At 41.7% G+C, this 17652-nt stretch overlaps 1 protein-coding gene across 3 annotated transcripts in view; it reads right to left on the bottom strand.

Annotated features, from left to right (window-relative positions):
• Window positions 1-16370, bottom strand: part of ap3b1a (adaptor related protein complex 3 subunit beta 1a) — a 65171-nt gene extending 48801 nt beyond the window's left edge. For 2 of the 3 annotated variants that reach the window (XM_079735139.1, XM_079735140.1), the window contains exons 1-6: window positions 16084-16370; window positions 4033-4108; window positions 3856-3930; window positions 2191-2286; window positions 933-1093; window positions 71-137 (exon numbers count right to left, since the gene is read on the bottom strand). In XM_079735139.1, the coding sequence (XP_079591265.1) occupies window positions 71-137; window positions 933-1093; window positions 2191-2286; window positions 3856-3930; window positions 4033-4108; window positions 16084-16220 (612 nt within the window). In that variant the 5' untranslated portion in view covers window positions 16221-16370. Of the gene's footprint in view, window positions 1-70; window positions 138-932; window positions 1094-2190; window positions 2287-3855; window positions 3931-4032; window positions 4109-5255; window positions 5517-16083 lie in introns of those variants that run through there. The other variant, XM_079735141.1, reaches the window with a different exon arrangement.
• Window positions 16371-17652: the final 1282 nt, after the last annotated feature.

The following is a 17652-nucleotide window of genomic DNA, read 5'->3' as shown; positions in this document are numbered from 1 at the left end:
AAGAGAGAGAGAGAGAGAGAGAGAGAGAGAGAGAGAGAGAGAGAGAGAGAGAGACTTTTTTTTTACTCACTGTGCTTTTGTCTTTCAATAGTTTCTCAATGACTTCGATGAGGTGTTCCCTCTGCTCCGGGTCCAGGCTGCAAGGAAAAACTTGTTTTAGACCACTGAAACAAGATGAACCTGTGACCTCACCACAATTGGCACAAATCAACATGGTCCTACCAGTGAGTCCCAGCCTACAGAACTCAGTCAAAACAAAATACTTTACATTCCTCTTGTCCTTCGTATCAGCGTTAAGGCTGGTTTCCACTGTCGTCTACATGGCAACAGACATTTTCTCAGTTAATTTCCTTGCTGAACTACTTATCGGTAAACAATACTAAAGAGTATGATTTATCAGACGAACACACCACTTTTTGAACTTTACAATCCCTTCCATCCAAAGCTTCCATTTAGGGGCGGGGCTTAGGGCTAGTATGTTTCCATTCGCTACGTTACAAGAAATAGATTTTGGGGGGAGGGTGTAGCCAGAATGTTTGATTTACGTTACCAGGTACCCCACAATGACCAATCACAGGTAATTCATGCAACAGCATGCGTTTAACCATAGAGAGCAACCTGAGTCAATATTTACACCTCATTAAAACTTTGTGCATTTATGTTGAGATTTGGACCAGGATCGGTCCATAGCACTACTTTGGATCCCAATACATCACTTCACATCTAAATCCCCTTTTTAAGGGTTTGGTTTTCCATTAAGGAGCAGGTTGGCATTGCAAACCTTCGCTCTAGCTCTGCGATACCACCCTGTCCCCTACAGTTAAACTATCCCAGCAATAGTGGCTTCAAATGACATGAATCCCAGAGTAGAGTGTCCAGTAAGCCCAGTGCATCCTGGCAGGACGGACACATAAAGCCACAGACCACAGTACCTGTAGAGCTTCTGGATGGCATGGGCCGAGGTCTTCCTCACGTACGGAGACATGTCACTGGCGGACTCTTTGATGGCCAGCATCATGATGGGGACGATGATGGGCACCCGGATACTGGACAACACACGTAGCGCACTGGCTCGGATCAGCTGGTTGGGGTCCTGGCAGAGAGGAGGTGATCAGAGGAGAGGTATTAGTCCTCCATACGTCTCCATCTTTGTTCAAGATGGGAGAAGAGGGTTGGCAGGGATCATCTCCTATAGGCCAGCTCATGCCTCCCCCTACTCTTCCCTTAGGATGTGTTAATAGTAGCATGAAGAATGACAATGTTTCATTTATGATTTGATGCACAATTTAAAATACATACACCTTTTTGTTATACCAAGTAGACTAAGTTAATGAAGCCACATTCTTATCAATGTTAAATGGAAAGGGTTTACTCACACAATGGTTTAGATATGGCAATAACCTTTTCTACCCTTTGGTCAAGCCAAACAAAACGTCCAGGGTTTGAATCGCATTGTATAGCGTATTGAATGGATAATTAGATCATTGTTTATCATGTTAACAAGCAGGTGGCACAATGGCTCTGTGCTGGTATATCGCCCCTTTTTATCTCCTTGCATAGTGATAGGTAAACATATGATTATTATGTGATTATATTATTTTAATCACTGCAAGCTGACAATAGCCCATCGAAAGAGATATGTAAATAGTTTTTTTATTTAGTACTTTCTAAATCCCAATAGGCAGCTGCGTGTTGTTTTTATGTGTATTTATCTTATTATAATTTCTTTTTTGCCTTGAACCTCGACCTGCACCGTTTCTGCTGCTGCTGTACAATTAATGTGAGCACTTATTGAATGTTGTACGTCCTGGCACTTAATGTAGGCACTTATTGTCTGTCGTATGTTCTGGCACTCAACAACAATAAAAAAACGTAGTTGTGTAGCATCCTTATCCTAGCTATCTTTGTTGTATACTGGGAATGGGTTAATCTAGTGATTGTTGGTGCTCTGCCCTCGGTTCTATGAACATCCTTACTGTACCGACAGCGATATATTGTTGTTGCTCTTTCTTCTGACAAATGTAATTATTCAAGGTCACTTTGGATAAAAGCGTCTCTAAATGCCCTGCATGTAAATGTAAATGTCAATGCTGTAGTACGGATGAATCAATTGTGATTTGATGGTTTCTAACACAGCGGCAGATCTATTGTGAGTACATGTTTTGGAGAGGAGGCCCTGGTGTGACCTACCTTCAGCGCTCTCTGGAAGGTACTGATGGAGAGCAGGGCCAGGTCCTGCTGCTCCTCAGCATACCGGACTAGGTACACGTACACCAGCTTCTTCAGCTGCAACACACGCACATGAGACGCTTCAACTCCCTGGGGAATGCACTGACACTGACATGCAAAACCCTTCCAACAGTCACTCGGTAACACAACTAAACATGCTAAATACATTTTAATGAAACTATAAAGATTATACAATACAAAACACAAGAAATAAATAAAGGACATGCCCTGGGGATAATGACACATCATTATTTGGTCTGGGATAAAAAGTTAAATTATCTAAAAAAATGAGATGATAGGAACCAAAAGCCCAAACAGATCGTTCAGCTGGCTGCATTCTGCTGTGGTTCCAGGTAGAGAAAGAGGCTGGGACTGGTGAGCTCCGTGAAGTCAATCATTTCCAGAGGATTTATTGTAGACATACTGCATATGAGCTGGTCCCCTTCACTTGGGCGAGCCATGACTAACACACAAGCCCTGCTGATGACAGACTGCAGGAAACATGCTTGTCCTCCATTGTCCTGTCATCAAATTCACTATACACAAATAACAGTTTCACTATAATTCAAATACGAGGGGCGCATAAAACACACTGCTCCACTTGGTCTTAATACATGATTTTATATTGTGTCCAATCAGAAAAGAGAGAGAGAGAGAGGCCGAGACACAGAGAGAGAGAACGTGACTGGGGCCCCTCTGCTGTTAATTACATGTATCCACCTGCTCCCCATCGCGGCCAGGGGGGCCTCTCCTCCCCCTGCATGCCTCGCTCAATGCGCCTGGCTTGCGCACTCCTACACATATGCTGCCCCTCAAACTAACTTGATTATTCCACTGCCGCTAATCAACACACACACACACACACACACACACACACACACACACACACACACACACACACACACACACACACACACACACACACACACACACACACACACACACACATCTCTCACCCCCCTCATAATGGCTGACCCTCAGTCGCCAGCTGTGGAATAGTTTCAAAACAGCCCCCCCCCCCCTTCAAAACAGTACTTGTATTGTAAAATCATGTCCACCTAGATGTGTGCTTGATAGATCAGTCTACCAGCCTACCCAGTGGACTGTAGCAAACGTTGCTCATCTATCCGTCACACATCTAGGTGGACACGCCCACCTGTGATGTCATAAGGGGCAGATTTCCAAAACGGATTGTAACGGCTAATCACACCACACCTGGTGGCATGCCATGGGACCTTTAAGCCACTCCCCCAAAACACCCACTAGCTTTAGCAGTGGGTCAGCCTTGTGAACACTCCGGTCATGTGCAATAAGTGCACTGGCAGGGTGGGCGCAGGTAGCCGGGTGGGGAGGTAGATAGAAAGGTAGGCCATCCAATCATTTCATTCAGGCTGAATTAAATGATTGCATGGGTGTATAACAGGCCTTCAACAGCCACAGAAACCAGAGTTTGTCAGTGCATTTGATTTATCAATAGCTGTTGGGATGTAAAGAGGACTATAACAAATTTCACAGAAAAATGCCTAAATCAATTGCCTACCCAAGCTTTAAACCCATTTACAATTAGTTTGAATGATTCTCCGTGTATTAATAATTTAATTACATCTCAACAACAATATGCCATACCTCAATGTTTTTGTTAGCAACATTCTTCACCACGGCAGGAAACAATTCAGATGCATTTTTCCCTTTGGCGATGAGCTGGATTAAGACAGAAAATCACCAATCACTTTCTGTCTAGCAATGACCCCACAGTTTGTGGTTTCAAACTACAGCACGACACGTAAAAATACGTTTGTTCACCCCTATGATCCTTTTCATGGCCTCCAGTTTGAGAGACTCCTTGTTGCTCTCCAACATCTCCTTAAGGTCATCGTTCCTACAAGAACAAACAGGATGCAGAGTTATCCAGACCAGAGAACAACAGCAAACAATACCCAACCTCTCAATTACTAGATCAGCAAATAACTAATTTCTGAACAATAAAAGTTTTTGTGCAAGCTTTCAACTGTTGAACACACACATCTTCATTCATCACATCCATTGGTTGGAACAAATGTCAGCTACCATAGAAACATATAATAAACAGCAAAACAAATGCATTTCAACTATCTCAGAACTCTCACATACTTTAAATGTAATGGTTTGTGGATTTATGGATTTGTTATGCATCATCAACACTGCATTAGACACATTCTATCTGGGGCTGCAGAAAGGGTGCAGAGAATGATGTTTGATAGCCATTGAGCGGTTTCATTACATGACAGACAGACAGACAGACAGACAGACAGACAGACATACAGACAGACAGACAGACAGACAGACAGACGTCTACACACATACGCGTGATGTATTGATATCAAGCATACATGTGATATGGTAACAATTTTGGACATAGCAAACATTCCCCATGCAGACTCAATACTAAGTTCTCAAAATAAGAGTGTACCAGCAAACACTTTGTGGAAACAAAACGGTATTTAGCCACTTTAGCCGAATACATATCCTCAATCCAACCTCCACAATGACTGTCAGCAAATTTCTCAAACAAACTATCCAAACGCCCCGACACAGTAGAACAATGGAATATGCAGTTTGGCTATGCTGACAGCAGAAGCACGTTTGATTGTTAGGTGGGGGGGGGTTTCTGGTGTCCGTACCCGGGACCCTGCGCCTCCTCGTGGTCATGGCCGCGGCGGGCCCGGGTTAGGGCCTGCTCCTCCTGGCTGAGCTCCGGCTGCAGCGAGAGCTGGAGGTTCTCGGCTGACACGAGGGCCGCTTTTATGGCCCCCCTGGCCTCCAGACGAAACTCCGAAAACCCGCAGCCGTACATGGCCGTCTCCCTCAGTCCCTCTTCTCTCTCGTCTCCTTGCTACGGAGCCGACCCGTCAGCACTGCAGAGCTCGACTTGCAAGCTCCCAGAAACACCTCAACCAGAAACCACCGCGCCAGAAACAACACTACCAGTTGGGTTTCTTCTAGAAATACACTTTGAATAATAGAGTCTGCTTAAACAAATGCTTTACCTTCTAGGATACAGCTAATGAGTTGCCGGTTTAAAAACGCCACTGTGGCTCCACGCGAAACACGGCCCTCAGGGCAGTGTGTGCTCCGTCTGTTCTCCCTTGTCTTCCTTCACTGCCGTTTGTATCGTTGCACTCTCTGCCTGATATGAGTCACAAGATTCATCTCCCTTGTCCGGCCCTTCCACCCCCGAACATCTCCAACAGCCACCACTAATTCTGCTCTGGAGACCTCTTGTCCTCTTGTCGTGGCAGGGCCGCATTCCATCAGCGGGCTGGAATCAATAGTCCCGTTGCTGACGGGTGCGGTTTGACTGTCCTCTTCAGGATCATATAGGATTCCTCTCAGGTCTCCTGGAGGTCCAGAGGCCACTAAACACTTATGACTTGTTAAGTGGCTCCTTTGTGAATCCACCTCACCAGCCCAAGGTTGGCTTGGTCACCTCCCTGTCAGAAGGGGAAACCGCTGAGCCTTATCTTTGTGTGCCAGTGGTCAAACAATGAGAAACTTTTCATCGCCTCTGCTGGAGTTTACTGTAGTCAGGCCCCCATGCCGGTCAGATCACAAAGCCTGCCAGCTGATAAGAACAGAGCGGACGTGCTGCTGTGCTGTTCTGACCCAGTTCAGACGACCAAGACAACATTACAGATGAGATGAGGAATGGTGGCCCTACGGATGAATCAAGTTCAGCTTTAAGAAATGGACTTGGAAGAGTACGAGTTGGGCTGAGTTTAGGAGATTAAAGAACTAATCAGGGGTAGTGGATACTGTTAATGTTTTACATTCACATGAGGAGGATCTTTGCCGTCGTCATAGCTTATCAATAATATCATATTTGATATTCATAATGCCTCTGCTGGTGGGGCATTTTCAAATATATTTTTCCACAAACAAACAGGTTTATGGCCTAGCTACATCACTGATAGTGAGCATCATGTGAGAAAATAACTGAGAGACATACTTCATATTTGATTGGAAAATGCTATAGGCAGATGACAAAAAGAAATTAAATAGCATTTGTACTTCCAAATATGAGAAAGGGAGTAATTGTGTGAAAAGAATTCAAATGCCTCCTGGTCATAAAAAAATACTTGAATGGCTTACTTTCAAATACTTGAAAGCCCCAATTGAAGCCCCAATACGTGTTGAGAAATTTACAAAATGTTCCAAAACCATCACCCAAAACCATATCCTGATGAAATGAAATTCAAAGCAATTTTAGATAATAGAGGCAAAAATCTGCCTTTATACATTTTAAGGCATAGCCCTAAGTACGTGGTTTGACTGCCCTCTAGTGGAAAAATAGGATAGGTAAACTAGAAAATACTTTGCCTCTGGGTATGGGACTACAAACCTAATGATCTCTTTCGGATTCATCGTGGTTAACAATAGATTCATTCTATTATGGTAAAAGTAACAGTCACATGTTCTGTTACTTTATTTTATTATAACACTTAAGAATAGCTGGCTAATCTCCAATTTTTTTAATTAAATAATAAAAAAATTACCACTGAAGATATTTGCGCTTTTTATGTGTATCGTATCGGTCAATTTTTTTCCGGTAATGGCAGATTATTATTTATTTTTTTCGCCATGATTTACAAACAGTTCAATAAACGTTCATTTTTTTTAATTTTGTAACATTGTAACATTTGTTATCAATATTGTGTCATTTTTATGATGTAAATTGAGGGAGGTTTAGCCTGGAAATCCAGACCCACATCTAGAAAGCTGTAGGGTCTGGCAAAGAGTAATGAAAATGGCGCAACTCGAGGGGCGGCACCAAGCATGAATTTGAAAATATCACTGGATAAAACTACGACCAATCAGAAGAATACAAGGGGTGACGTATCCAGACCAGTGGAGCTAACCAATAGATAAGACTCTTGCCGTATCTGGTCGGTAAAACAGCAATGCTTTTGGCCCACCTATATTGATACATCGATGTGATTGATTAATGTTCTGGGCCAGGGGTGGCCCAGAATATACACAAGTATATCGCTCGTTCCCAGAGTGACTCGCTGAACAAATTCAAATTGTTCTTTCGTGAGAACTCCAGAGGATTTCCAGGGTAGTATCGGCTCAAGAATATCGGTATTGGCGTGTCGGATATCGGCTAAGGCTGATGAAAAAACAAATCGGTATCGGCCCTAAAAAAAATCCATATCGGTTGATCCCTAATATATATATATATATATATATATATATATATATATATATATATATATATATATATATATTAATAACTCAAACCTTTCAAAGTGTGACACTGTTTCACTTCACCTCTGCAGATGTATTTAGATTTGTTTTTTTAGGATTTGTTTATTAGCTGGAGATTGAAGACGCTTCATTCTCCAGTTGTGTTTTTTCTGATCGTCTCTAACAACACTTTACAATATATACGTATATATATATATATATATATATATATATATATATATATATATACACACACACTCACACATATATATATATCAAACCTTTGAAAGTGTGACACTGTTTCATTTCACCTCCGCAGATGAATTTAGATTTTTTTTTGTTTATTAGCTCTTCATTGTTCTTGTTTATTATTTTTCATATTGTACAGAGTGAATTACAAACCGAGCAACTAGCCATTCATGTTACGCTTCATTCTCCAGTTGTGTTTTTTCTGATAGTCTCTGACAACACTTTAAATTACAGGGTCCTGTTACAATTTAATTAGGCAAGTAAGTACAGTGTAATAGGCACTGTTACACTGTGACATATAATGGCAAGTTCTTAATATGTAATAACGTTATAAAAATAGTACTCAATTGTGTAGCATCTAGGGCTGACCGATAAATCGTATTTTCTTTTTTTTTTAAAACTTTTTATTTTAGTCTTTTCACATTTTTAAAGGACATACACACAATACAAGTACAATAACATAAACAATAACGAGGGGGCGCACCAGTATAACAGTTTAATACATATTTTCTTTGATAGTCCAAAGCTTATCCGGATAGTGAAGCGTCATCTAATTCTTCAATAAAGGTAGTCCATTTCTCCCATTTACTTGGGAAAATCGCTCCTCTGGATCTGAGAGAGAAAGTAATTTTTTCCATTGCCTTAATCTGTTTTACTATGTCCATCCATTGTTTGAGGTTTGGAGTGTCCGCTTGATACCAGTTCTTAGTGATTGTTTTCTTACAGGCCATGAGCAATATTTTACACAGATACAAATCTTCTCCTGAGATGACATCCTTTAAAATACAGAAGTAAAGCACCTTTACATTGTTTGTGACTTCATATCCCAGAATCTTACTTAAAGACAGACATATTTTCCCCCAAAATATCTGAATTTTTGGGCATAGCCAAAAAATATGAGAGTGATGGGCGTTCGTGTTTCCGCACAGCCTCCAGCACGGTTCCTTTAACTGAATTTGCTTACTTTTAATATGTGGTGTTATAAAATAACGAATTGAGTTCCTCCACCCAAATTCTCTCCACTTCTTTGAGCTTGTGGATGAATGCTGTGCTTTCCACATAGAACACCAATCCTCCTGTGATATTTCTATGTTTAATTCCTTCTCCCATTTTGCTTTAACATATCCTGTATTTTCTCCATTTTGTTTCTGTAGGCCCTGATATATTTTGGAAATAGTTTTGTTACTCTTTTTTTTATAAGCTTCAACTAGGATTTCAACCACTGCATTACCCTCTACAGATAGTTCTGGTTTAATTTTTTTATCAAAGTAATCCCTAATTTGCAAATATCTGAAAAAATCTTTATTATCTAGATCAAATTCCTTTTGTAATTGTTCAAAACTCTTGAAGTGCCCACCCTGTGTGAGTGTACATATAGCTGTTATACCCTTGTCCCACCACTGTCTGAAGCCAATATCATTTGTTCCTGGATTAAATTTGTGATCCATGGCAGGCCAAGTCAAAATCTTTGCGTCTCCCTCCATTTTGTAGTCTTTCACCATCTTGTTCCAAATACCCAGGGTCTGTTTGATAATATCATTGTTGCTTTCTTGGCGCATTTTATTCGCTGTGTCCCCTAACACTGCTTGGATTGGAGAGGTCTCTATGTTGACTTCAATGTCTTTCCATCTGGCTTCATATTGCGGGCAGCTTCCGCATACTACAAATCTAATTTGTGCTGCATAGAAATATTGTCTCAAGTTAGGCAGTGACACACCACCCTCCTCTTTATTTATTTGAAGTGTTTTATACCTGACCCTTGGTCTCTTGCCGGCCCAGATAAACCTAGAAATCAATTTGTCCCACAGCCTGAATTGTGCTTCTGGGATCATCTGTGGAATAGATTGAAACAGATATAGTAGTCTTGGTAGTATGTTCATTTTCACTATATCTATACGTGTCCCCATATCTAGGTTAAAGGCTGACCACCTCCTCACATCCGTTCCAATATTTTCATTGACCTGTTTATAGTTGATTTCAGACGTGTTGCAAAGAGTTTTTGTTAATGTCACTCCAAGATATTTTAATACTTTAGCCTTCCATTTAATTTTGTATTTTTCTCTGGTTTCTTTATTAGGAGAGTAATTGAAAGTGAGGATTTGTGTTTTTGCCATGTTTAATTTATAGCCAGAGTATTTACCAAAGTCATCTAATATTGCCATCAGGTTAGGAAAGGTTTTATCTGGGTGCAGCAGAGTCACAATAACATCATCGGCGAAAAGTCCTATGATGTGTTCCTGTTTTCCTATTTGGATTCCCTTCAGACTGCTATCCTGTCTGATCAGCTGTGCTAAAGGTTCTATAAATATGGCAAATAGAGTGGGGCTAAGGCAGCATCCCTGGCGAGTGCCTCTTTGTAGATTGAAACTATTGGTTAAGTGGCCATTGATTTTTATCCTAGCTGTGGGTTCTTTGTAAAGGCTTTGGATACATTGTATTGACTGTTTCTGAAAACCTAATTTCTCCAGTACCTGATATAAAAATTCCCAATTGACACAATCAAAGGCCTTCTCGGCATCAAGGCTCACTAATACTGCTTCCAGTCCCTGTTTCTGGATGTGATCTATGATATGTAGAGTACGTCTAATATTGTCCTGAGTCTGTCGCCCCTTAATGAATCCTGATTGATCCTCATCGATCAAATCAGACATAACATTTTCAAACCTTTTAGAGATGATTGACGTGAAAATCTTATAATCTACATTTAAAATCGAGATAGGTCTATAAGATTCACATAATTCCTTTTCTTTACCTCCCTTTAGTATCACTGAGATCACCGCCTCTTTCCAAGAGGGGGGCACTTTACCCTCTATCAGAGTTACATTAAAGGAGTTCAGAAGAAGTGGTGACAATTCCTCTTTAAATGTTTTATACCACTCGCCCGGATAGCCATCACTGCCTGGTGATTTGTTCAATTTTAATCTGCTAATAGCACTGTCTAATTCCTTTTTAGTAATAGCAGAATTTAATTTTCTATTTTGATCTTCTCCAATAGCCGGTAAGTCCAATGAATTGAGAAGTTCTTTCATCTCGTGTTTTTCTTTTGCTGGGGGCTGAGAGTACAGGTTTTCATAGTATTCTTTGAAGACCTTTTCTATTTCCTCCGGTTTAAATAAAATTTATTTTGTTAAGGGGTCTCTGATCTTGTGTATCGTATTAGCAGCTTGCTGCACCTTAAGGCGTCTAGCTAAGTATTTAGCCGCTTTGGGGCCCGATTCATAATATGTTTGTTTAGTAAATCTCAGTTTTTTCTCAATCTCATTATTTAAATTGTCGTCTATCTGTCGTCTTATAATGTTTATTTGATGTAGAAGGGCTCGATCCTCATGGTTTTTATGTTTCTGTTCCAGTATTCTTAATTGATTAATCAAATTTTTATATTCTTCCCCTCTAATTTTCTTTTGGTATGCTGCCCTTGATATCAATCTCCCTCTCATAACCGCTTTAACCGTATCCCAAAGAATGGTATCATCAACAGGGCTGTCTATATTTTCTTCTATGCAACTTTTAATTTCTTTTTTAATTCCCTCTTTTGTGTCCCGATTATTTAACATACCTGCATTTAATTTCCAGAGTGAATTTTTCTTCCTTGCCTCCAATTTAATGTTAAGGTAGACTATACTATGGTCAGACAGATCAGCTATCCCAATACTACAATCTTGTATTCTATGTCTGTCTGCTGTATTCATAAAAAAGTAATCTATTCGAGAGTAAACGGAATGAGGAGCAGAATAATGCGTGTAGTCCTTCTCTAAAGGGTGGAGTTCCCTCCACACGTCAAACATCCCCAGTTCAATTAGTGAGATATTGACAAGTTTTGATAATTGTGTCTTATTTCTTTTAGCATTGGTTGTATCAAGTTTAGGATTCAAGACCATATTAAAATCCCCTGCACAAATCAGGGTCCCTTCATTTTCCAAGACTATAATTTCAAACACTGATTTCAGAAAAGTTTTATCACTACCGGGTGGCACATAGACATTAACCAAAGTAACTATATTATTGTCAATTTTTCCCTTTACGACGACATATCTCCCCTCTTTGTCCCTTATTTCTTTAATGAATTCAAAGTTCACACAATTAGAGATTAATATGGCAACTCCTCTTTTGGGGCCATTCTTAAACGTACTATAAAAGGCATTTTTATATCCAAAAGACCCAAGCTTAGAATGCTCCTTCTGAGAGAGGTGAGTCTCTTGTAAATATATCAAGTGGATGTTTTCCCTCTTCATTTTGGTTATTACTTTTTTCCTTTTAATTGGATTATTTAAACCATTCACATTTAAGGACGCTATCCTCACATCACTAACGTGCATCACTTAAGGACAAATAAGAACATCAGTGGCACCACTAACCGTGCCTGAACAGTGGCACAATACGAACTAAACAAATAAAACACTTGAACTAACCGTGCCTGAACAGTGGCACAATACGAACTAAACAAATAAAACACTTCCAAAAGAAGGAGGGTCTTCTCGTCCTCCAGAATTCCGGTCCCGTTGGGGGGCCGAAGGGAAAGCCTCTCATTCGGAGAGGGCCCTAACTTAGTAATGACATAATGGCCTACGGTACAGGTTTTCGTCATTCTAAATGAGTCCAACGGATAAAAAAAACTATGAGAAAATTAATAAAAAATAGGGTAACACTCAGGTCCCGATAGTCTTTTATACTTACATAGGGTAAACGCGCTGATCAATATTCAGCCTTTTGTAGACGTAGTTTAAAACGGAACATTCCTACCGGACAGGTTATCATGTTTGTTGTCTTAATCCTACTTCAATCTCCAGATCTTCTGAATTCTTGTAGTTTATCCCTTGCGCGTGTCGTTGCCATGGTCGTTGCTGAAGCGGTGTTCCTCCGAGGTCCCTCTCTGCACTGCCACTCCATCGCCGCGGAAAGCCGTGTCTCCAACCCGGTCTCCTCCGTGTCGCGAGCCGGTGTCGGTTCAATGAGTCCGCGTTTCACCAATTCCTCCTTCACTTCCCTCGCGTCGTTGTAGGTTCGGGCTCCCGTGCTCCAGTGGACTCTCATCCTGGTGAATGGTGTCTGAAACCGGATGCCTTTTTCCTTCAGGACTCTTTTAGAAGCGTTGTATTCTTTCCTCTTTTGAACAACCTCTGTCGCATAATCGTGATCGAATGACAGAAGTTTGTTTCTCAGCTGTATTTTGGTTTTCCACGCGTCCCGTAAGACTCTCTCTTTGGTGGTGAATTCCTGGAAATTAACGATGATAGGTCTCGGCTGAGCGCCGGCTGCTGGCTTGGGTGCCAGCGATCGGTGCGCTCTTTGTATTTGGAGATTTAAGTCATCTGGCAGTTGAAGTTCCCGCCTGAGCATGTCTTGCAAAAACTCATAGACCCCATAGATGCGGAGATTATTTCTCCTCGACCTCGACTCCAAATCAGTTAACTTGTCTTGCAGTGTTTTCTGTTCTTTCAAAGAGGTAATGAGAGCGTTGTTTGCCTCCAGTGCCCAAGATTCTAGCTTCTCCAGCCGCGTCTCTGCCTCGTTTAGCCTCCCGCTCTGCAGCTGCTGTTCAGTGCCAAGTTTAGTGAACTCTTGGTTAATTCCTTTTTTGAAATCATCCAAGTCTCGTTTCACGTCCCTCCTCAAATCTTCACCAAATGCGCGGAATGAGGCTTTCATTTCTGTTTTTAAGTCCTTTATGTCCTTGCTAATGTTTGCCAGACCCGAGCGCATTCCAGCCTCGCTGTCGGCTAGTTCAAAGCAGGTAGTTTCATGGCCGCCATCTTCTTCCATCTCGAGGTCAGCTAGCGCGTTTTCAGCTTCGTCTTGCGCCGTATTTTCAGGCTGATTAACCACAGTTTTCCTACCCTTCGAACCTCTCCCCCTTGTCATTACAGCAGAGATGATTTCTAGATCTGAATATTCGAGTTTTCAGGGGTATTAGCACCTGGCTATCGGGAGCTCTGATACCGTGCGACCTATCCCTCCATGACGTAACCGGAAGCCCCCCCGATAAATCGTATTTTCATCGTCATCGCGATATGAACATGCGCGGTTAACACATCGGAAAAGATGCCTGAAACGCGATGAATAAAAATCATTTTATTTACACGCGCCATGTATTCACACCCAGCATGCGAACATTTGACCTATCAGATGGAGCCCTGGATACATGCGCCATGCATTCACACCATTTGGCCAATCAGATGAAGCAACAGCTAGCCGTCGGCGCCGGCAGCGTCCCCGGGTCCTATGTTCCCCCGGGTCCTATGTGTTCCGGAGCCACCCTCAAATTAATTGGTGTTAATTTTGTGGCGACTGCGAGGCTATGTAACACGATGGCGGAGAAAGGAGAGAATAGCGAGGAAAATGTGGTTGACGAAGACCTTGTGGTGAAAAAGAACTGCACTTCTGCAATTTGGAGTTATTTTGGATTCCGTAGCGACGACGTGTTACAAACACAGGTACTGTGTAAAACATGCCGAACAGCTGTGGCAACTTCCAGAGGAAACACAACAAACCTCCATCACCACCTGCAACACAACCATAAAGAACTACACGAACAATTCAAAGCTAGCCAAACCACAAAACCAAAAACGTTGAGTAGCAGCAAATCTAAAACCTTGCAACTGTCCATTTCTCAGAGTTTTGCGTGCGTGACTCCTTACGAGAAAACATCCAAACGCCACGGAGAAATAACAGAGGCCATAACTCGTTATTTGGCTAAGGACATGATGCCTATAAACACAGTGACCAAAGATGGTTTTGTGAGTCTGATAAGGAAACTGGACCGAAGATACAGCATTCCATCACGCAATTATTTTTCCCAAGTCGCCATTCCAAAAATGTACGACACATGCAGGAAGACAGTGGAATCGGAACTGGGTCAAATTGAACACTACGCCTGTACCACAGATCTTTGGTCCAGTCGAACGACAGAGCCCTACATCAGCCTCACTGTACACTTCCTGGATCAAGACTTTGAACTGAAAACGCGATGTCTACAGACAGCCTACTTCCCCGGAGAACACACTGGGGAAAACATTGCGTGTGGACTACGTGAGGCTTTGACCAGCTGGAATTTGCGGGAAGAGCAGCTAGCTTGCATCACCACCGACAACGGGTCAAACGTTGTGAAGGCCACCGAACTCAACCACTGGGTCAGACTTCAGTGTTTTGGCCACAGGCTGCATCTTGCCATCGGTAAGTGTAAATTAATACATTTGCTTTACGTGGCATTATTGTTATCTATTGCCGTCTTATTTTGTAATATTATTGTTTAATTATTGTTTTTGTTATTTATTGTTATTATTTTATATTGTTTTTTGTTTTTTGAGAACCTCTGTGTCTATTGTTTTGTAACCTATTGATTTTGAGCTCATGCCTACAAGTTAAACTACTACTACATGCCACATAATGGTAGTCTGTCTAGTCCCTGAATCATTACTTTGTAATTACTGTAGTTAACTAGTATGTAGTCCCTGAATTATTACTTTGTAATAATTGTAGTTAATTATGCAGTCTCTGAATTATTTCTTTGTAATTATTACAAAATTGTTAGATTTTGCAGTTAGGCTACAATGATTACTGGTAGGTTTTAATATTTTTTTCATGTGTTTTCCTGTCTTTCCAGAAAATGCTGTTAAAGATGACAGCCGCATTGCCCGTGCTGCTGGGCTTTGTAAAAAATAGCTAGCTCGGAGGTATCTTTGTATACCTGCCACTAGTTCACCTTCTGAGAGGCTATTCAGCACATCAGGGAATGTGGTAACATGTCAACGTGCATGTTTGAAACCCAGCAAAGTCAACATGCTGGTTTTCTTGGCCAAGAACTTGCCCTAAAGAATAACTTGCCATAAGGGGTAGATTTTTTTTTTCCTGATTGTATCTTGATTTAGTTACTTCAATTTTCCCCCGCATACTATAGATCCTTGCACCTTGTTGGGCGGAGTCGAGGGCCTTGATGATTGTAATGGGAGACATTAGTTATTTTAACTCCTCTTATACAGGCAACGCAACATGTTGCTTTTTGTGTAGACCGACACTGTGTCACTTGTGTGTCACTATGAGGAGTCCTACATCAGAGAATTGTAGGCCTGTATAACCTGACATGCAGCAGCTGTACTGGTCAGGTGCCTCCGTGATCCATGACTCCAGTGGGCAGGACAAAGACACGAGTCCAAGAGAATAACAATCCTTCAATTGAGTCAAGTACATGTAACAATAACTATTAAAGGATCTCGGCAAGAATATCACATGCTGACTGGCCATCCATGTCTGGATGCGCGCACCCACACACACACGCACACACACACACACACGCACACACACACACACACGCACACGCACACACACACACACACACACACACACACACACACACACACACACACACACACACACACTAACCCTTACTTTTTAAAGTCGGTGCTGAACAGTCCGAAGCCCGCCCCGGTGCCGGAGGTGGTGGAGGTCCCCTCCGTACAGACCTCCACTGCAGCCTCAGCTCCTCCTTGGTCGTTGTAGGAGGCGTTCGTCGACGTGTTTAACATCTTTAAAAACGTGTACACTCAAAGCATATGTTATCCCCAAAATGTATATGACGTGCCGAACTCAAACTCCGCCACGTAAACGTATGAATGTAGTGTTGTGTTCAAGGACTGCGAGGCTAAACTTCACCAAGATTTCGACTAACTTTTCCACGCAGGAGCGGAAGTGCGGGACGAGGGGTCACGTGAGGAGTCCTCGCGCTAGTGCACGTAGAGCGCGTTTCCTTCTAACCACGGGACCGCGGCTCTACAACAGGGGTTCCCTCCCAACCCTTTTTTGTTCCAAGGAACGGCATAGGCCTATTCATAAAAACATTTGGAGGACCGGTTGTCTCAGGCTACCTTCAACAATGCAATGATATGAAATTATACAATTTATAAGAGAAACGTAAGAAAAGTCACCAACACAAAAGTAGTGCAAAGACACAGTTAATTAACAGTGCTGAATTTACAGTGGTTTAGTTGCATATTACGAACTAGGTGGCAACAAAGGCAATTATATGAATTTAATATACACAAGTTTCAACTTTCTGAACAATTCACAAAATGTTTCCCTTTTCTCCACTACAAATGCATGTGGAGTCTGAGTAAAAAAGTAAATAAAAATTACAGAAAAGGCTCAAATAATAATAATAATATATATATATATATAATTTATATATATACATTATTATTATTTGAGCCCATTCTGTAAATTGTATTTACTTTTATATATATATATAATTTGAGCCTTTTCTGTAAATATTTCAAGGCCCGGTTCTAACGGGTTCACGGACCGGCTCTGGTCCGGGGGCCGGGGTTGGGAATCGAGGCTCTACAACGCGTACATCTGTAAACGTGGCACCTGACCGGACTGTTGCCATGGCTACTGCCGTCACAAGCCTATCAGGTGTTCAGGGAGCAGGCGCGTTCACTCTCCTGGTGATTACGAGACGGCTCGCGCGTGTTCCCGATAGCGACCATTCATGCGCGCTGCGTTGGGAATGTAAAAGTTATTCACAGCAGATTTTTTATCCAATAAAAAAAAAGTCAGAACTAAATAGAACTTAGTAGGTTCAGTTTCAAGTTCGAACGCATTTATTTCCTTGTAGCCTATTACCTACTATCCTTTTGCTTTCATTTATGAGAAGCATTGGGCAACTCTGTTATCAAAACTTGGCCCGAGTTGCCGAACGGAAGTAGAAATATAACAGGGTCATTAGGTGTCTTTCACGCGAACTTTACGACGTCGCGAAAATGTTTTCCCCATAATTTCCATGGACCATAATTTCCAGCGATGTGAACGCGCCATTAGCCTCACAGCCACCGTAGAGCCACAGGGTGCACTGTGGGTTTACATAACAACATTATAAGATCATTGATTGGTCTCAATTGAGACGTTCAAGGGGATGATTAAAATCCCATTTAATTGCTCCTGTTTTAAATAGCTTTCTTA

The sequence above is a fragment of the Pollachius pollachius genome (genome assembly GCF_949987615.1).
Source record: "Pollachius pollachius genome assembly, chromosome: 4".
Lineage (NCBI taxonomy): Eukaryota > Metazoa > Chordata > Actinopteri > Gadiformes > Gadidae > Pollachius > Pollachius pollachius.
Note: the sequence above shows the minus strand (reverse complement) of the source record. Positions and strands in the feature narration are given on the sequence as shown.